This window comes from Giraffa tippelskirchi, chromosome 8 (genome assembly GCF_054371585.1).
Source record: "Giraffa tippelskirchi isolate mGirTip1 chromosome 8, T2T-mGirTip1v1.2.pri, whole genome shotgun sequence".
Classification (NCBI taxonomy): domain Eukaryota; kingdom Metazoa; phylum Chordata; class Mammalia; order Artiodactyla; family Giraffidae; genus Giraffa; species Giraffa tippelskirchi.
Window position 1 is genome coordinate 56,862,202 of NC_137282.1, and position 14,520 is coordinate 56,876,721.

The 14,520-nt window shown below is 43.9% G+C and overlaps 1 protein-coding gene across 3 annotated transcripts; it reads left to right on the forward strand.

The window, feature by feature from the left end:
- Nucleotides 1–26: 26 nt before the first annotated feature.
- Nucleotides 27–14,104, forward strand: FASTKD3 (FAST kinase domains 3). Of its 3 annotated transcripts, none has more exons than XR_014062214.1 (7): nt 27–102; nt 2,626–4,109; nt 7,616–7,701; nt 9,839–10,013; nt 11,160–11,343; nt 11,680–11,794; nt 12,893–14,104. XR_014062214.1 is itself a non-coding variant. In XM_081520592.1 (7 exons), the coding sequence occupies exons 2-7, from the start codon at nt 2,672–2,674 to the stop codon at nt 12,989–12,991; spliced, it is 1,983 nt and encodes a 660-aa protein (XP_081376718.1). In that variant the 5' UTR covers nt 27–228; nt 2,626–2,671; the 3' UTR covers nt 12,992–14,104. The 3 variants fall into 3 exon arrangements, 2 of the variants coding, with proteins under 2 accessions (XP_081376718.1, XP_081376717.1); XM_081520592.1 differs by having other exon boundaries at nt 27–228; nt 11,274–11,343; XM_081520591.1 differs by having other exon boundaries at nt 11,274–11,343.
- The last annotated feature ends 416 nt before the right edge of the window (nt 14,105–14,520 follow it).

The following is a 14,520-nucleotide window of genomic DNA, read 5'->3' on the forward strand; positions in this document are numbered from 1 at the left end:
CGCATGCGCCGGAGGCCCCCTCCTGTGAAGGGCGAGCGTACGGAGGCCGGCGAGGCTGCGGAGCCGCGTGGGTTGCTGGGACCCCGGCGCGCGCGGAGCCCGGTAGGTATCCAGGCGGGCTGTGGGTTTGGCTGTCCCGGCGTGCGTGGCCCACGGCTTCGCTGAGGCGCTCGCACTCGCTCCCCGGCTCGCCTCCCCGCTCTTCGGACGCGGTTCCCGCCCTTCCCTGTGCGTGAGCGTAGGATTCCGCGGCGCCCGTTTTGGGGACGCCCGGCCCATCAGGTCCTTTCCCTCCAGAGAGGACGCGGCTCCCCGCTCGGGGCGCCCCGTCCCCCGCTGTCCCGCACCCTCGTGTTCCGTGTTCCCGGGTCTCCCACCGCAGGGCTGATCGAGGGTGGACCGGCCGGGCACCTTTCCCCTCCGTTGATCAACGTTTTAATTATTTTTTCCCCCATCTGCAAAGCTAGACCTTCTTGTTCCTCAGTACTGGCCAGATCCTAACTCTGAGGGGAAACCGACCCCTCGGAGACCTTGAAGCTGCTCTTTTCACCCTTGCCTTGTGAATTAATGGTCACTTCAGTTGTGTATTTTGAGGACGTTGGACCAAGTGCAGTTCTTTCCGCCAACCAGCACATAGGAGGCGTGCGAAGGAACCAGACTACTTGAGTTGAAGTCTGGCTCAGCCGCTTACTAGCTGTGTGAACTGGACAACATGAGATCTCTGTGCTTCAGTTTCCTCATTTCTAAGACGACGTTAAAGTGCTTAATTCATTGTGTTGTTGGGAGAATTAAGTACAACATTGCCTGGCAAATGATAGCGCTGATTATGAGATCCAGCCGCAACAGGAGGGAAAGGGGTAGGGCACAACTTCTGAAAGAATGACATAGCCCAAAGACACAACATAAACCGATTAGAATCAAATGGGACCAAGATGGCAGACAAGACTAGACCTTAATCCTCAATCAACAAGTAAAATGACACACCCAGAGGTGCCACCGTAGTGCCACAGCACTGTTAAAAGACCAGGGAGTGGGCAGTGGCCCAAATCTTGGAAAGTCTCCACACCTTCCTAAAAATAGTTGGAATAATCCTCCCACTCATTAGCTATGAAATTACCTAGCCTATAAAAACTAACCACACCAAATTTCACAGCCACACTCGCCCTCTTCGACGGCCCGCACCCTTCTGTGGAGTGTGCTTCTCTCTGTATCTGAATAAATCCACTTCTTACCTATCATTTTGTCTCTCACTGAATTCTTTCTGCGATGAGACGTCAAGAGCTTGAGCTTCATTAGGTCCTGAAACCAGGTACTGTGGGTTTTGGCTGGGTTCGAGTCCCAGCCATGTGGGTTTAAATCCCAAACTGGATTTTGTTTGGGTTTGAGTCCCAGTCTGAGGTAAACGGTTTCAATTCTAAGCTCTAGGGTGCAGAGTCACTGCTCTTCTGGTACTTATGCCTTTTTGCTGTTGTTTGTTTTCATTGGAGTATAGTTGTTACTTTACAACTATATTGTGTTAGTTTATGCTGTACAAGAAAGTGAATCAGACACATGTATACATATATCCCCTCTTCTTTGGATTTCCTTCCCATTTAGGTCACCACACAGCACTGAGTAGGGTTCCCTGTGCTATCCAGTAGGTTCTCATTTGTTCAGTCAGTCGTGTCAGACTCTTTGTGACTCCATGGACTGCAAGCATACCAGGTTTCCCCTTCCTTCACCTTCTCCTGGAGTTTGCTCAAACTTATGTCCATTGAGTCGGTGATGCCATCCAACAATCTCATCCTCTGTCATCCCCTTCTCCTCCTGCCTTCAATCTTTCCCAGTATCAGGGTCTTTTCCAATGAGTTGGCTGTTTGCATCAGATGGCCAAAGGATTGGAGCTTCAGCTTCAGCATCAGTCTTTCCAATGAATATTCAGGGTTGAGTTCCTTGAGAATTGACTGGTTTGATCTCCTTGCTGCCCAAGGGACTCTCAAGAGTCTTCTCCAACACCACAGTTCAAAAGCATCAGTTCTTTGGCACTCAGCCTTCCTTATGGTCCAACTCTCACATCAGTACATGACTGCTGGAAAAACCATAGCTTTGACTATACAGACCTTTGTCGGCAAAGTAATGTCTCTGCTTTTTAATACACTGTCTAGGTTTTTCAGAGCTTTTCTTCCAAGGAGCAAGCGTCTTTTAATTTCATGGCTGCAGAAGCTGTCTTTAGTTATCTATTTTATATGTAGTATCAGTAGTGTTTAAAAGTCAATCCCAATCTCCCCATCCATCCCATCCCTCCTCCCCCCTTCTTCTCTCTGTCTGTGTCTCTGTTTCTGCTTTGCAAATAAGTTTGTCTATACCATTTTTTAAATTCCCCATATATGCATTAATATAGGATATTTGTTTTTCTCTCTGATTTACTTCCTTCACTCCATATAACGGTCTCTAGTTCCATCCAAGCATCTGCAAATGGCACAATTCTGTTGTTTTTTTACATCTGGATAACATGGTACTAATGTTTGAGTGGGAAATATTTAGTGGATATGACTTCTTTTGGGTACTCATCCTTAGTTTCATAAGCATTGATGTTGAATGAACTGTGTTGTAATATATTTGACCACTTTTTTTTTTTTTTTTTAGTCTTTTAACGTAGTTGTAACTCAAGAGGAGCTGAGAATCTGATGGCATGGCTTTAGTTACCTTGCGGAGGAACCTCTGTCACTTATCTGATTTTCGGATACACGGAGCTCTGGCTGCTCTGAAAATTCAGCATGTAAATCATATTCACAGGACAGTCAAAGAGCATCTGTGTCCATGGTTCTCGTTGCTGCAACCTGGGCCCATCAGGGTCCGGTTCCATCATGCCCATTGTAAGAAGTTTCATTCGGAAAACGGAAATGACCTCCATCCAGTTGGGGAGCCAGGGTTCTCTCAAGTACACAACTGGGACAGGTTTGAACACAATGTTAAAAATGTGAATGAACAGATGTTTTACAGGAAACTAAACAGCTTCACTTCATCAGGAGAAGTCTTACGTTTTATAAGCACACTGGAGACTTTGCCTGATACTATGATGGCAGGAGCCTTACGTCGAATTTGTGAAGTGGAAAAAAAAGATGGTGATCAAAGGTCGCCAAAAGAAACACTGGAGAGTAGTGCCTTTCAAGCTTTGTGTGATCAGTTTGGACGGGATCCCTCGGATCTGTCAAATGCAGGTTTGGTGACTGCTTTTCAAGCCCTCACCCTGTTGTATGGGGATGCTCAGAGTCGCTTGCTGATGAGCTTGGAGGCGGAAAGCCTGCATCGTCTTGAAAGGGGTGGCCTGGACGTTCACAGTCTTTGTATTTTGGGGGAAAGTCTGATTAAACTGCACGGTCCGGGTTGTTCAACGCTAGACCTGATCATATATCAACTGCAAGGGGAAAGTTTGGAAACATTTACCCCCGAGGATATCGTGACCCTTTACAGACTACTGCAGGCGAGTCCTGAAAAAGCGGACCAACAGCAGAGGTTCTTAAATAAGATCAATCACTTTTCTCTATCACTAGTTTCCCACCTGAGTCCTAAATTGATGAGCCAGATGCTCACTGCCCTAGCGGTCCTTGATCAGACTCAGGCACTTCCCCTGGTTATCAAACTGAGTAAATACGTAGTGCGGCATATCGCTCGTTTCACTAGTGAAGAGCTCAGAAAAGTCTTAGAGGCGTTCATATACTTTGGGCACAGTGACCGATTCTTTACAGAAACCCTGGAGCAGCATGTCGCTTCACTGTGTCTCACTCTGGATCCTGAGCTTGTCAGCAGAATCATGGAGTACTGCAGCAGAAAGCTGATTCTTTCAGAACCCATCTTCAACGCAGTGGCAGAAACTTTTGTTTGTCAAACAGAAAAATTTTCACCTAGTCAAACTGCCAAGTTAATTGAGCCATTTGGAAAACTCAACTATCTGCCACCAAATGCTTCTGCTTTATTTAAGAAGCTAGAAAACATGCTGTTAACCCGCTTCAGTCATTTTCCCCCCAAAACACTGCTGAAACTTCTCCATTCGTGTTCGCTTATTGAGCGCCATCCAGTCAACTTTATGGGCAAGATATTCAGCCCATATTTTCTTCAGCAGCTGCAAGGTGAGTTGGTTATGACTTCTGAGAATAGAAAACTTATCATTTGACCTTGATGTTTTCAAGTCACATATATAGCTTTTTTTTTTTTGAGAAGGAAATGGCAACCCACTCCACTATTCTTGCCTGAAAAATCCCACAGACAGAGGAGCCTGACGGGCTACCCTCCAAAGAGATGCAAAGAGTTGAACACTACTGAGCGACTAAGCATACATACACCGCATGTACCTGTTTTATTGAGCCTTTATTTTTTCTTCCACTATGATCTGAAGAAGAGATCTGAAGTTGCAGATGCTAACATAAACACAGGGTTAAAGACCAGTAGAACGTTGCTCGGAGACATAAAACATTTTTGGGTAAACAGACTTTGCTGCCCTAGCTGAGAAACTGAATCTTCTTGTAGAGATCTGGTTATGACAATGGCAGTATCATAATAACATGTTAGGAGCTTTGATGACAGCAGCTCTATCACCCTTTTTCCTTTAACTGGCCACATGTGGAACTTCCCTGACCAGGAATCAAACACGTGCCCCCTGCACTGGAAGCGTTGGGTCTTACCCACTTAACCACCAGGGACATCCTGTCCTTTTTTTGAGAGATGTTCCTCTTAATTCAAGACCACCCAAATCTGTAAGAATCTAGATCTCCATAGATAAAAGGAATCCCCACTAATTCTAATTCTAACATGTATTTGTCACTTTTAATTATATTCTCCAGTTAGGAGCTTGCATTCTTGAAAGCTAGAATGAGATTTCATTGAGATGACAGGCAGGAAGGCGTAATTAATTCTAACAAGTTATTTCTCTAGTGTCATTTAAAGGTATCTTATTCAGTTCAGTTCAGTCGCTCAGTCGTGTCCGACTCTTTGCAACCCCATGAATTGCAGCACACCAGGCCTCTCTATCCATCGCCAACTCCCGGAGTCTACTCAAACCCATGTCCATCGAGTCAGTGATGCCATCCAACCATCTCATCCTCTGTCGTCCCCTTCTCCTCCTGCCCCCAATCCTACCCAGCTTTAGGGTCTTTTCCAATGAGTCAACTCTTCGCATGAGGTGGCCAAAGTATTGGGGTTTCAGCTTCAACATCAGTCCTTCCAATGAACACCTAGGATTGATCTCCTTTAGGATGGATTGGTTGGATCTCCTTGCAGTCCAAGGGACTCTCAAGAGTCTTCTCCAACACCACAGTTCAAAAGCATCAATTCTGCGGCGCTCAGCTTTCTTCACCGTCCAACTCTCACATCCATACACGACCACTGGAAAAACCATAGCCTTGACTAGACGGACTTTTGTTGGCAAAGTAATGTCTCTGCTTTTAAATATGCTATCTAAGTTGGCCATAACCTTCCTTCTAAGGAGTAAGCGTCTTTTACTTTCATGGCTGCAATCACCATCAGCAGTGATTTTGGAGCCCAAAAAAATAAAGTCTGACACTGTTTCCCCATCTATTTCCCATGAAGTGATGGGACCAGATGCCGTGATCTTAGTTTTCTGAACGTTGAGCTTTAAGCCAACTTTTTCACTCTCCTCTTTCAATTTCATCAAGAGGCTCTTTAGTTCTTCTTCACTTTCTGCCATTAAGGGTGGTATCATCTGCATATCTGAGGTTATTGATATTTCTCCCAGCAATCTTGATTCCAGCTGTGTTTCTTCCAGCCCAGCATTTCTCATGATGTACTCTGCATATAAGTTAAATAAGCAGGGTGACAATATACAGCCTTGACGTACTCCTTTTCCTATTTGGAACCAGTCTGTTGTTCCATGTCCAGTTCTAACTGTTGCTTCCTGACCTGCATACAGGTTTCTCAAGAGACAGGTCAGATGGTCTGGTATTCCCATCTCTCAGAATTTTCCACAGTTTATTGTGATCCACACAGTCAAAGGCTTTGGCATAGTCAATAAAGCAGAAACAGATGTTTTCCTGGAACTCTCTTGCTTTTTTGATGATCCAGCGGATATTGGCAATTTGATCTCTAGTTCCTCTGCCTTTTCTAAAAGCAGCTTCAACATCTGGAAGTTCACGGTTCACTAATTGCTGAAGCCTGGCTTGGAGAATTTTGAGCATTACTCTACTAGCATGTGAGATGAGTGCAATTGTGTGGTAGTTTGAGCATTCTTTGGCATTGCCTTTCTTTGGGATTGGAACGAAAATTGACCTTTTCCAGTCCTGTGGCCACTGCTGAGTTTTCCAAATTTGCTGGCATATCGAGTGCAGCACTTTCACAGCATCATCTTTCAGGATTTAAAATAGCTCAACTGGAATTCCATCACCTCCACTAGCTTTGTTCATAGTGATGCTTTCTAAGGCCCACTTGACTTCACATTCCAGGATGTCTGGCTCTAGGTGAGTGATCACACCATCGTGATTATCTGGGTCATGAAGATCTTTTTTGTACAGTTCTTCTGAGTATTCTTGCCACCTCTTCTTAATATCTTCTGCTTCTGTTAGGTCCATACCATTTCTGTCCTTTATCGAGCCTATCTTTGCATTAAATGTTCCTTTGGTATCTCTAATTTTCTTGAAGAGATCTCTAGTCTTTCCCAATCTGTTGTTTTCCTCTATTTCTTTGCATTGATCGCTGAGGAAGGCTTTCTTATCTCTCCTTGCTATTCTTTGGAACTCTGCATTCAGATGGGAATATCTGTCCTTTTCTCCTTTGCTTTTCACTTCTCTTCTCTTCCCAGCTGTCTGTAAGGCCTCCTCAGACAGCCATTTTGCTTTTTTGCATTTCTTTTCCATGGGGATGGTCTTGATCCCTGTCTCCTGTACAATGTCACGAACCTCTGTCCATAGTTCATCAGGCACTCTATCAGATCTAGTCCCTTAAATCTATTTGTCACTTCTACTGTATACTCATAAGGGATTTGATCTAGGTCATACCTGAATGGACTAGTGGTTTTCCCTACTTTCTTCAATTTAAGTCTGAATTTGGCAATAAGCAGTTCGTGATCTGAGCCACAGTCTGCTCCCGGTCTTGTTTTTGCTGACTGTATAGATATTAGAGTGAATTAATTAACGTTGTTGTGGTTCAGTTGCTCAGCCATGTGCAACTCTTTGAGACCCCATGGACTGCAACACACCAGGTTTCCCTGTCCTTCACCATCTCCCGAAATTTGCTCAAACTCATATCCATTGAGTCCATGATGCCATCCAACCATCTCATCCTCTGTCATCCCCTTCTCCTCCTGCCTTCTATCTTTCCCAGCATCAGGGTGTTTTCCAGTGAGTTGGCTCTTTGCCTCAAGTGGCCAAAGGACTGGAGTTTCAGCTTCAGCATCAGTCCTTCCAATGAATATTCAGGACTGATTTCCTTTAGAATGGACTGGTTGGATCTCCTTGCAGTCCAAGGGACTCTCAAGAGTCTTCTCTAAGACCACAGCTCAAAAGCATCAGCTCTTCAGTGCTCAGTGCTTCTTTACGGTCACAGTTAATGTGCATTCCGGCTGTTCTTTTCTCTGATCACACACCAGGTTCAAACTGAACTCTGACTGAGATGCTCTGTGTTTCAGGTGAAGAGTCCAGTTTGGACAGACTGAGCCTAGTGCAACTGACCCAACTCTTCTTAACCTCGATTCTGGAATGCCCGTTCTACAAGGTAAAAGCATGAGCTCGTTGATTTATTTCCCTACAGGGATGGGTTTCTTTGCTTCCTTCTTCCCCTCCACCACTGCCCCCATCACCCCCTCCTCCACCCCCAGTCATCTTTTAAGTTCTTCTCTTTTGAGCTGAGTAACCACATTGAAAAACAGTTTTCATTCACTTGGAGTCAGTTGCCAGCAGGTAGACTTTTTTCTAATAATTCCACCCATCATGGATGGACTTACAGGCCTTTTCCAACACTTGTCTTGATCAGCCGTGCTGTCATAAACATGCATACGTACCCTTTCATACTGGAGGCCTTCTGTTATTTTAATCTAAAGACTAGATTCCTGACCATGGGATGTTGCTGTTCAGTCGCTCAGTCGTGTCCAGTTCTTTGCGACCCCATGGACTGCATGCAGGCCAGGCTTCCCTGTCCTTCCCCATCTCCCGGAGCTTGCTCAAACTCCTGTCCATTGAGTCAGTGATGCCGTCCAACCACCTCGTCCTCTGGATGGCTGGATTAGTTTTCGGCAGACACTGATGGATTTATTTCCCCCTAATAGTTGTAGATGTCTCATTTCACCAGCAGTGAATGATAGTGACTGTCTCCCCCCATTTCTGTTGCAGTATGTTCTTAGTGCCTTTAATTTTGTCATTCAACTTAATGAAATGTCATGTCACATGCTTAAGTTGCATTTTAATGAGCAGTAATGAAGTTGAACGTGTTTTTTTGTCATTTACATTTGCTATGAATTGCCTGTTTATGCCTTAATTCTTATTTCTTAGGGTTGTTTGTCTTTTTTGTTTTTTGTCCTAGTGAAAGTGAAAGTCGCTCAGTCGTGTCCAACTCTTTGCAACCCCATGGACGATACAGTCCATGGGATTCTCCAGGCCAGAAACTAGAGTGCGTAACCTTTCCCTTCAGGGGATCTTCCCAACCCAGGGATCAAACCCAGGTCTCCCACATTGCAGGCAGATTCTTTACCAGCTGAGCTATCAGGGAAGCCCTAGAACACATTGTAAAAGATATTAACTATTGTGTGTGTTGCAAATATGTTCTCCTGGTTTGTTGTTTTAATTTTTTTTCGTTTTAATTTAATATTGTTTACGATGCCTTTTTGCTACACAGAAATTTTTGTTTTTTATAGTCAAATCAGTTCATTTTTTATGGCTGTTGGCTTTCCTGTGTTGTTTATGAATATTTTGTGACTCCTACAGTAGTATAAATATTTTACTGAATTTAAAAAATACTATTTTCTTATTACATTTAGATCTTTAATCTACCTGAAGTTGATTATAGTCTGTAATGTGTGGCAGAACTCTAGCTTAGTTCTTTTCCAAATGGATAACCAGCACCGTTATTACATAGCTTTCCTTTTAAATGTCAGTTCTATCACATTTTCCACTATTAAAAACTCAGTTGGGTGGCCTCAAGCCCCTTAAAGCAGTTCTAAGAGCTCTAGGGATGTTTCTTGAGCTGGCTTGCTTTCTTATTTCAAACACATTTAAAAGATATTTTGAATTATTAGTCTCGAACTATAACAGGAATATTTGGCATTGTCTCATTGGCAGCAACATGGATGGACCTAGAGAGTGGCATATTGAGTGAAGTCAGAGAAGAAGTGTCGTATGACAGCCCTTGTATGTGGGATCTAAGAGACGATACAAATGGACTTACTTACAAAACAGAGACTCAGGCTTAGATAACAAACTTATGGTTGCCAAGGGGAAGGTTAAGAGGAAGGGGCAGTTAGGCAGTTTGGGTTGGAGATGTACACACTGCTGTACATAAAATGGATAACCAGCAAGGGACAGCACAGGGAACTCTGCTCAGTGTTACATGGCGGCCTGGAGGGGAGGGAGCTTGGGGGAGAATGGCTACTTGTATATCATGGCTGAGTCCCTTACCTGTTCACCTGAAACTATCGCAACATTGTTAAGTCAGCTATACCCCAGTTCAAAATACAACGTTTTTTGTAAAAAGAATATTTGACATTGTCATTTTGAGAAAGGTATTTGTGCCAAGTCTTAGAGATGCATATTGCCTATAAAGTAATCTTGGATCAGATTTTTATACTCAGGCAGCATTCATTTTATTCTTTGATTTTGTATCTTATTTTTCTTTCTCACATTTGCACATACATTTTTAGGGTCCAAAACTTCTTCCTAAGTTTCAAGTGAAATCCTTTCTTACTCCGTGCTCTTCCCTGGAGACCCCCATGGATTTTCACCTTTATAAATCTGTGATGATTGGACTGATCGACCTGTTAGGAGCAAGGCTGTATTTCGCTTCAAAAGTGTTAACACCCTATTGCTACACAATAGGTAAGTAGTAGGGAGTTTTGTTGTTAACTAAACCTTGGCACAGAGTCCCCTGATGGAGCATATGGGCCTTAGTAGCCACCACAGGTCTGGAAACAAAGTGGAGTTGGTCCTTCGCTGAAGGCACAGGGAACGGGGTGGGCAGTAGGGTGAAAGGTCAAGACTCTGAGTAGAGTCTTGCAGGTTAGCCTCATGCAGCAGAATGTCTTTGGGCATCCTTTTGGGGCATTCATTGGAATAGTGACCCAAAGTAAGCAAATGAAGTAACTCAGACTAATACCCGGGACACAGTAAGTGCTCAGTAATTGTCAGCTGTTCTTGTCCTCTCAGGGCTACCCAGGCGGCTCAGAGGTAAAGAACCTTCCCGCGAATGCAGGAGATGCGAGTCTGATCCCTGGGTTGGGAAGATCCCCTGGGGAAGGAAATGGCAACCCACTCCAGTATTCTTGCCTAGAAAATTCCATGCGAGGACAGAGGAGCCTGGTAGGCGCCAGTCCCTGGGGTCACCAGGAATCAGACACAACTGAGCAAGGGAACACTTGTCCTCTAGGCTACTGCTGTCCAGTACAGTAGCCACACAGACTGGTTGCTGTTTAAGTTTAAATTAGTTACAGTTTTAAAAACTCACAGTTTGGGTGCCCAGGTGCACTAGCCACCCTTGAAGTGCTCAGTGTCTGGTATAAGTGTTTCCATCATTGCTGAAAGGTTTGCTGGACGGCACTGCCTAGAGAGTCGGAGGCCTTCTCTTTTCACTGTTGCGTCAAGGACAGTCAGCTCAAAGAGGACAGTGTTCCTGGGCTTCACACAGTCATGTCTCACTCCCCTCCTTCCTGAGCTCCTTTACAGGGAAGGAAGGGGCGCCTGTGTGCCCAGGGCCCGCGCGTCAGGGTTCTGGCTGCCTCACCCACCCTGGGGCCCTGGAGTGCAGGGATGCCAGGTGCCAGCTGTGTAGGATCGTCTTCCCTGTTCCCACCATCTGTTACCAGGAGAGTGAAAGTGTGTGTGGTTCACGTCATGCCCCAGGGACCCAGAGGGCCCCCTCCTTGTTCGAGTGCAGGGGAGCTCTCTTAGTTTACCCCGATGTGGTTGGGCAAAGCTCTGATCAAATTAAAGTTCTCACCATTGTCTGGTGTGGTTGTTACTTTGCAGCCTTCTGCCCAGTTGATAAACGCAGTGTGGAAGAAATCAAAACAGCCAGAAGGGAAGGAAGCTAGTGTTTGTGAGGGTATCACACGAAGACTTTTTCCTTTCTTCTCTCACCAGATGTTGAAATTAAATTAGATGAAGACGGATTTGTATTACCATTTACAATTGATGAAGATATACATAAAAGGTAAAGAAAACCGTTGTGGTCTGTACGTTATGAGACTTGTCCAGGTTAATACACAAGGATTGTTTCTTAAGAAAGTGGAAAAGGTAGACGTAGTTCTGGAGATAAACACTATGGCATACCAGTTTTAGAAATTCCTTGTAACATTTTATGAACCTTAATGTTAATAAAGTTGAGTGCCTTTTTCATCAGATCATTGGATGACAGTCATGAGTCATTTGAAAACAGTATGGGCACAAAGGCATAGCCAAGTCCCAAATAAACTCTGGCAGCTAAAACTATATGGATATTTTGGATTGTTATAAAAATGAAGTTCCTCTCTCCTCTTCCGTTTTTTAGAGTAGCACTGTGCATTGATGGTCCGAAAAGATTTTGTCTGAATAGCAAACACTTACTGGGGAAGGAGGCTACTAAACAAAGACACCTGCGCTTGCTTGGTTATCGAGTTGTCCAGGTACGGTTTTGCCTTTTTTTTTCCCCAAAAGCCATTTCTAGTTCAGATTTGCTTTTCCCAGGGTACTAAGTGGTGTGTCAACCCAGTAGACCAAGACTAATATCTAGTTATATGTCAGCTTTGTTCATTACGCTTGTCTCTTGATTTGTATTTTGAAACACGGTTTTTAAACTTGTTTTCCAAAAGTGAGACATCCCTAAATTCTATATAAGCTGTGCTTTACTTTGCTTTTAGAATTGCTAGATTATTAGAATATCTATTTTAATATCTCTTGATGTAATGAATAAAATGGACAAGATAGCCCATTAAAGCCAAGACCTTCATCGACTCCTAGCGTTTAAGACTTACTTGTCTTTACATTGAGGATCACTCAACAGGGTCTTAAGTGAGGAGTCACCAGGCGTGTAATGGAGCTTTCTGTCACCCAAGCTGTCTACCACTCTGCTCTCTGCTTTCCTGTGTGGTTACTTTTTTCCATTCCGTCTTGTACCCGCCCAGATTACTTTTTCTAAAACACATCATTGCCAGTGTGCTCAGAAACCTTCCTTGTTTCCTTACCGCTTATGGGATAAAGTCAAACTCCTCTGCATCTCAGCATTCCGACACTCCTCGGTCTGCCTGCGGCCAGGCTGTCTGCCCCAAGCCCAGTGGTCTCCCTTCTGGCCTTTCTCCCCCACCCAGGCCACTCAGGGGGTCCCCACCTCTCGGGGTGTCCCAGGCCTGGTCCTCCATAACTCCCAGTGCAGGTCGGCCTCTCACCCTAATGTGAAGTGTCAGAAACTCCCTCTCAGTACTAAAGCATGATCTTCATTGTATGTATTTTTTTGTATTCATTGCATATTTTAAGTTGGTACCTGATTTGTAAGCTCCTTGGGGACAAGGATCATGTTTAGTGCTTGTTCAGTCACCCCTCTCAGTGCTGGCAGCCCCGTCACAGGCTCTGGGCACACAGGACACGTGAGCTGGCTATGATGTCCTCCTGCCGGGAGCTGACGTTCCACCGTGGGGGCGGGTGTGACAGACGGACAGGGTACCCCAAAGCCAAGGTGATTTCAGATTATGAAGCATCATGATGGTTTTCTCTTCTTCTCTTCACAGATACCCTACTATGAGATTGAGATGCTAAACTCAAGACTGGAATTAGTGGACTATTTACAAGGAAAACTATTTTCTCAAAACTCAGGTGGTCATTGGTAATAAGAACGAATACTGAATTCTGAACTCACATAGTGAAAGAACTTGCAAATTAGCCATTTATTTATGGAATGATCTGGAAAGGGTCTCTTGTTTCCTTATACTGTGTATACACTTTTGTTGTTGTTCAGTCACTAAGTCGTGTCCCACCCTTTGCAACCCCATGGACTGCAGCATGCCAGGCTTCCCTGTCCTTCACCATCTCCCAGAGTTTGCTCAAACTCACTGAGTCAGTGATGCCATCCACCCATCTCATCTTCTGCTGCCCCCTTCTCCTTCTGCGCTCAATCTTTCCCAGCATCAAGATCTTTTCCGGTGAGCCAGTTCTTCACATCAGGTGGTCAAAGTATTGGAGTTTCAGCATCAGTCCTTCCCATGAATATTCAGGGTGGATTTTCCTTGAGAATTGACTGGTTTGAGCTCCTTGCTGGCCAAAGGACACTCAAGAGTCTTCTCCAACACCACAGTTCAAAAGCATCGATTCTTCAGAACTCAGCCTTCTTTATGGTCCAGCTGTCACATCCATACATGACTACTGGGAAAACCATAGCTTTGACAGTATGGACCTTTGTCGACAAGGTGATGTCTTTGCTGTTTAATACACTGTCTAGGTTTGTCATAGTTTTCCTTCCAAGGAGCAAGCGTCTTTTAATTTTGTGGCTGCAGTCACCATCCACACTGATTTTGGAGCCCAAGAAAATAAAACCTGCCACCATTTCCTTTTTTTCCCTCATCTGGAAAAAAAGATGGGGAAACAAATCATTGCCAGTGATGTTCAAATGAGTCAGTTCTTCTCATCAGGTGGCCAAAGTATTGGAGTTTCAGCTTCAACATCTGTCCTTCCAATGAGTATTCAAGACTGGTTTCCTTTAGGATGGACTGGTTGGATGTCCCTGCAGTCCAAGGGACTCTCAAGAGTCTTCAACACCACAGTTCAAAAGCATCAATTCTCAGGCAGGGACCTGATGCCATGATCTTTGTTTTTTTAATGTTGAGTTTTAAGTTTGAGTTTACCAGTAGCAAATTTAAAATTAATCTTTATTTAATACTGGTATCATAGATACTTATACATCAATCAGAACTGATCAAGTACAATAAAGGAGTGAGTAAATGCCATTATTTTTTTTTAAGTCTTGTGTTTTGTGATGGTTATCTGCTAACTGAAAATATATTCTTGAGAGACTTTTTACTTGCTCTTCTAACAAATGTAAGAAATTTTATCTCCTATTTTTTTTCTTTTGTATTTTATTAGAGGAAGTAATATATGGTAAGAAAAGGAGCAAGGAAAAGAGGTTTGCTTATGAACATATAGAATTATAGATTTATGCAGAAGTAATCCTTTAGTTGATAAAATTTTGTATTGGTATGTGAGCCTTTTTTTTCATAAAGGTATAAAGATGTGAAAAAGGCAACTTAAGCAGGGTTGGCAAGTGTTTGGAGGGAGAAACTTCTAAATTTAGCATGGCTTCAAATTACCTAGTTCTCTGTGTATGCTTCATTGTCCCGTTATGGTAAGTTAAAAGTTTCAGGGG

Bases quoted from the DNA above. Each gene is read 5' to 3' on its own strand.
- FASTKD3 (XM_081520592.1), top strand. From the start codon at position 2,672: ATGGCTTTAGTTACCTTGCGGAGGAACCTCTGTCACTTATCTGATTTT. The intron at 4,110-7,615 runs GTGAGTTGGTTA...TCTGTGTTTCAG, and splicing joins TTTTCTTCAGCAGCTGCAAG to GTGAAGAGTCCAGTTTGGAC. The intron at 11,344-11,679 runs GTAAAGAAAACC...TCCGTTTTTTAG, and splicing joins GATGAAGATATACATAAAAG to AGTAGCACTGTGCATTGATG.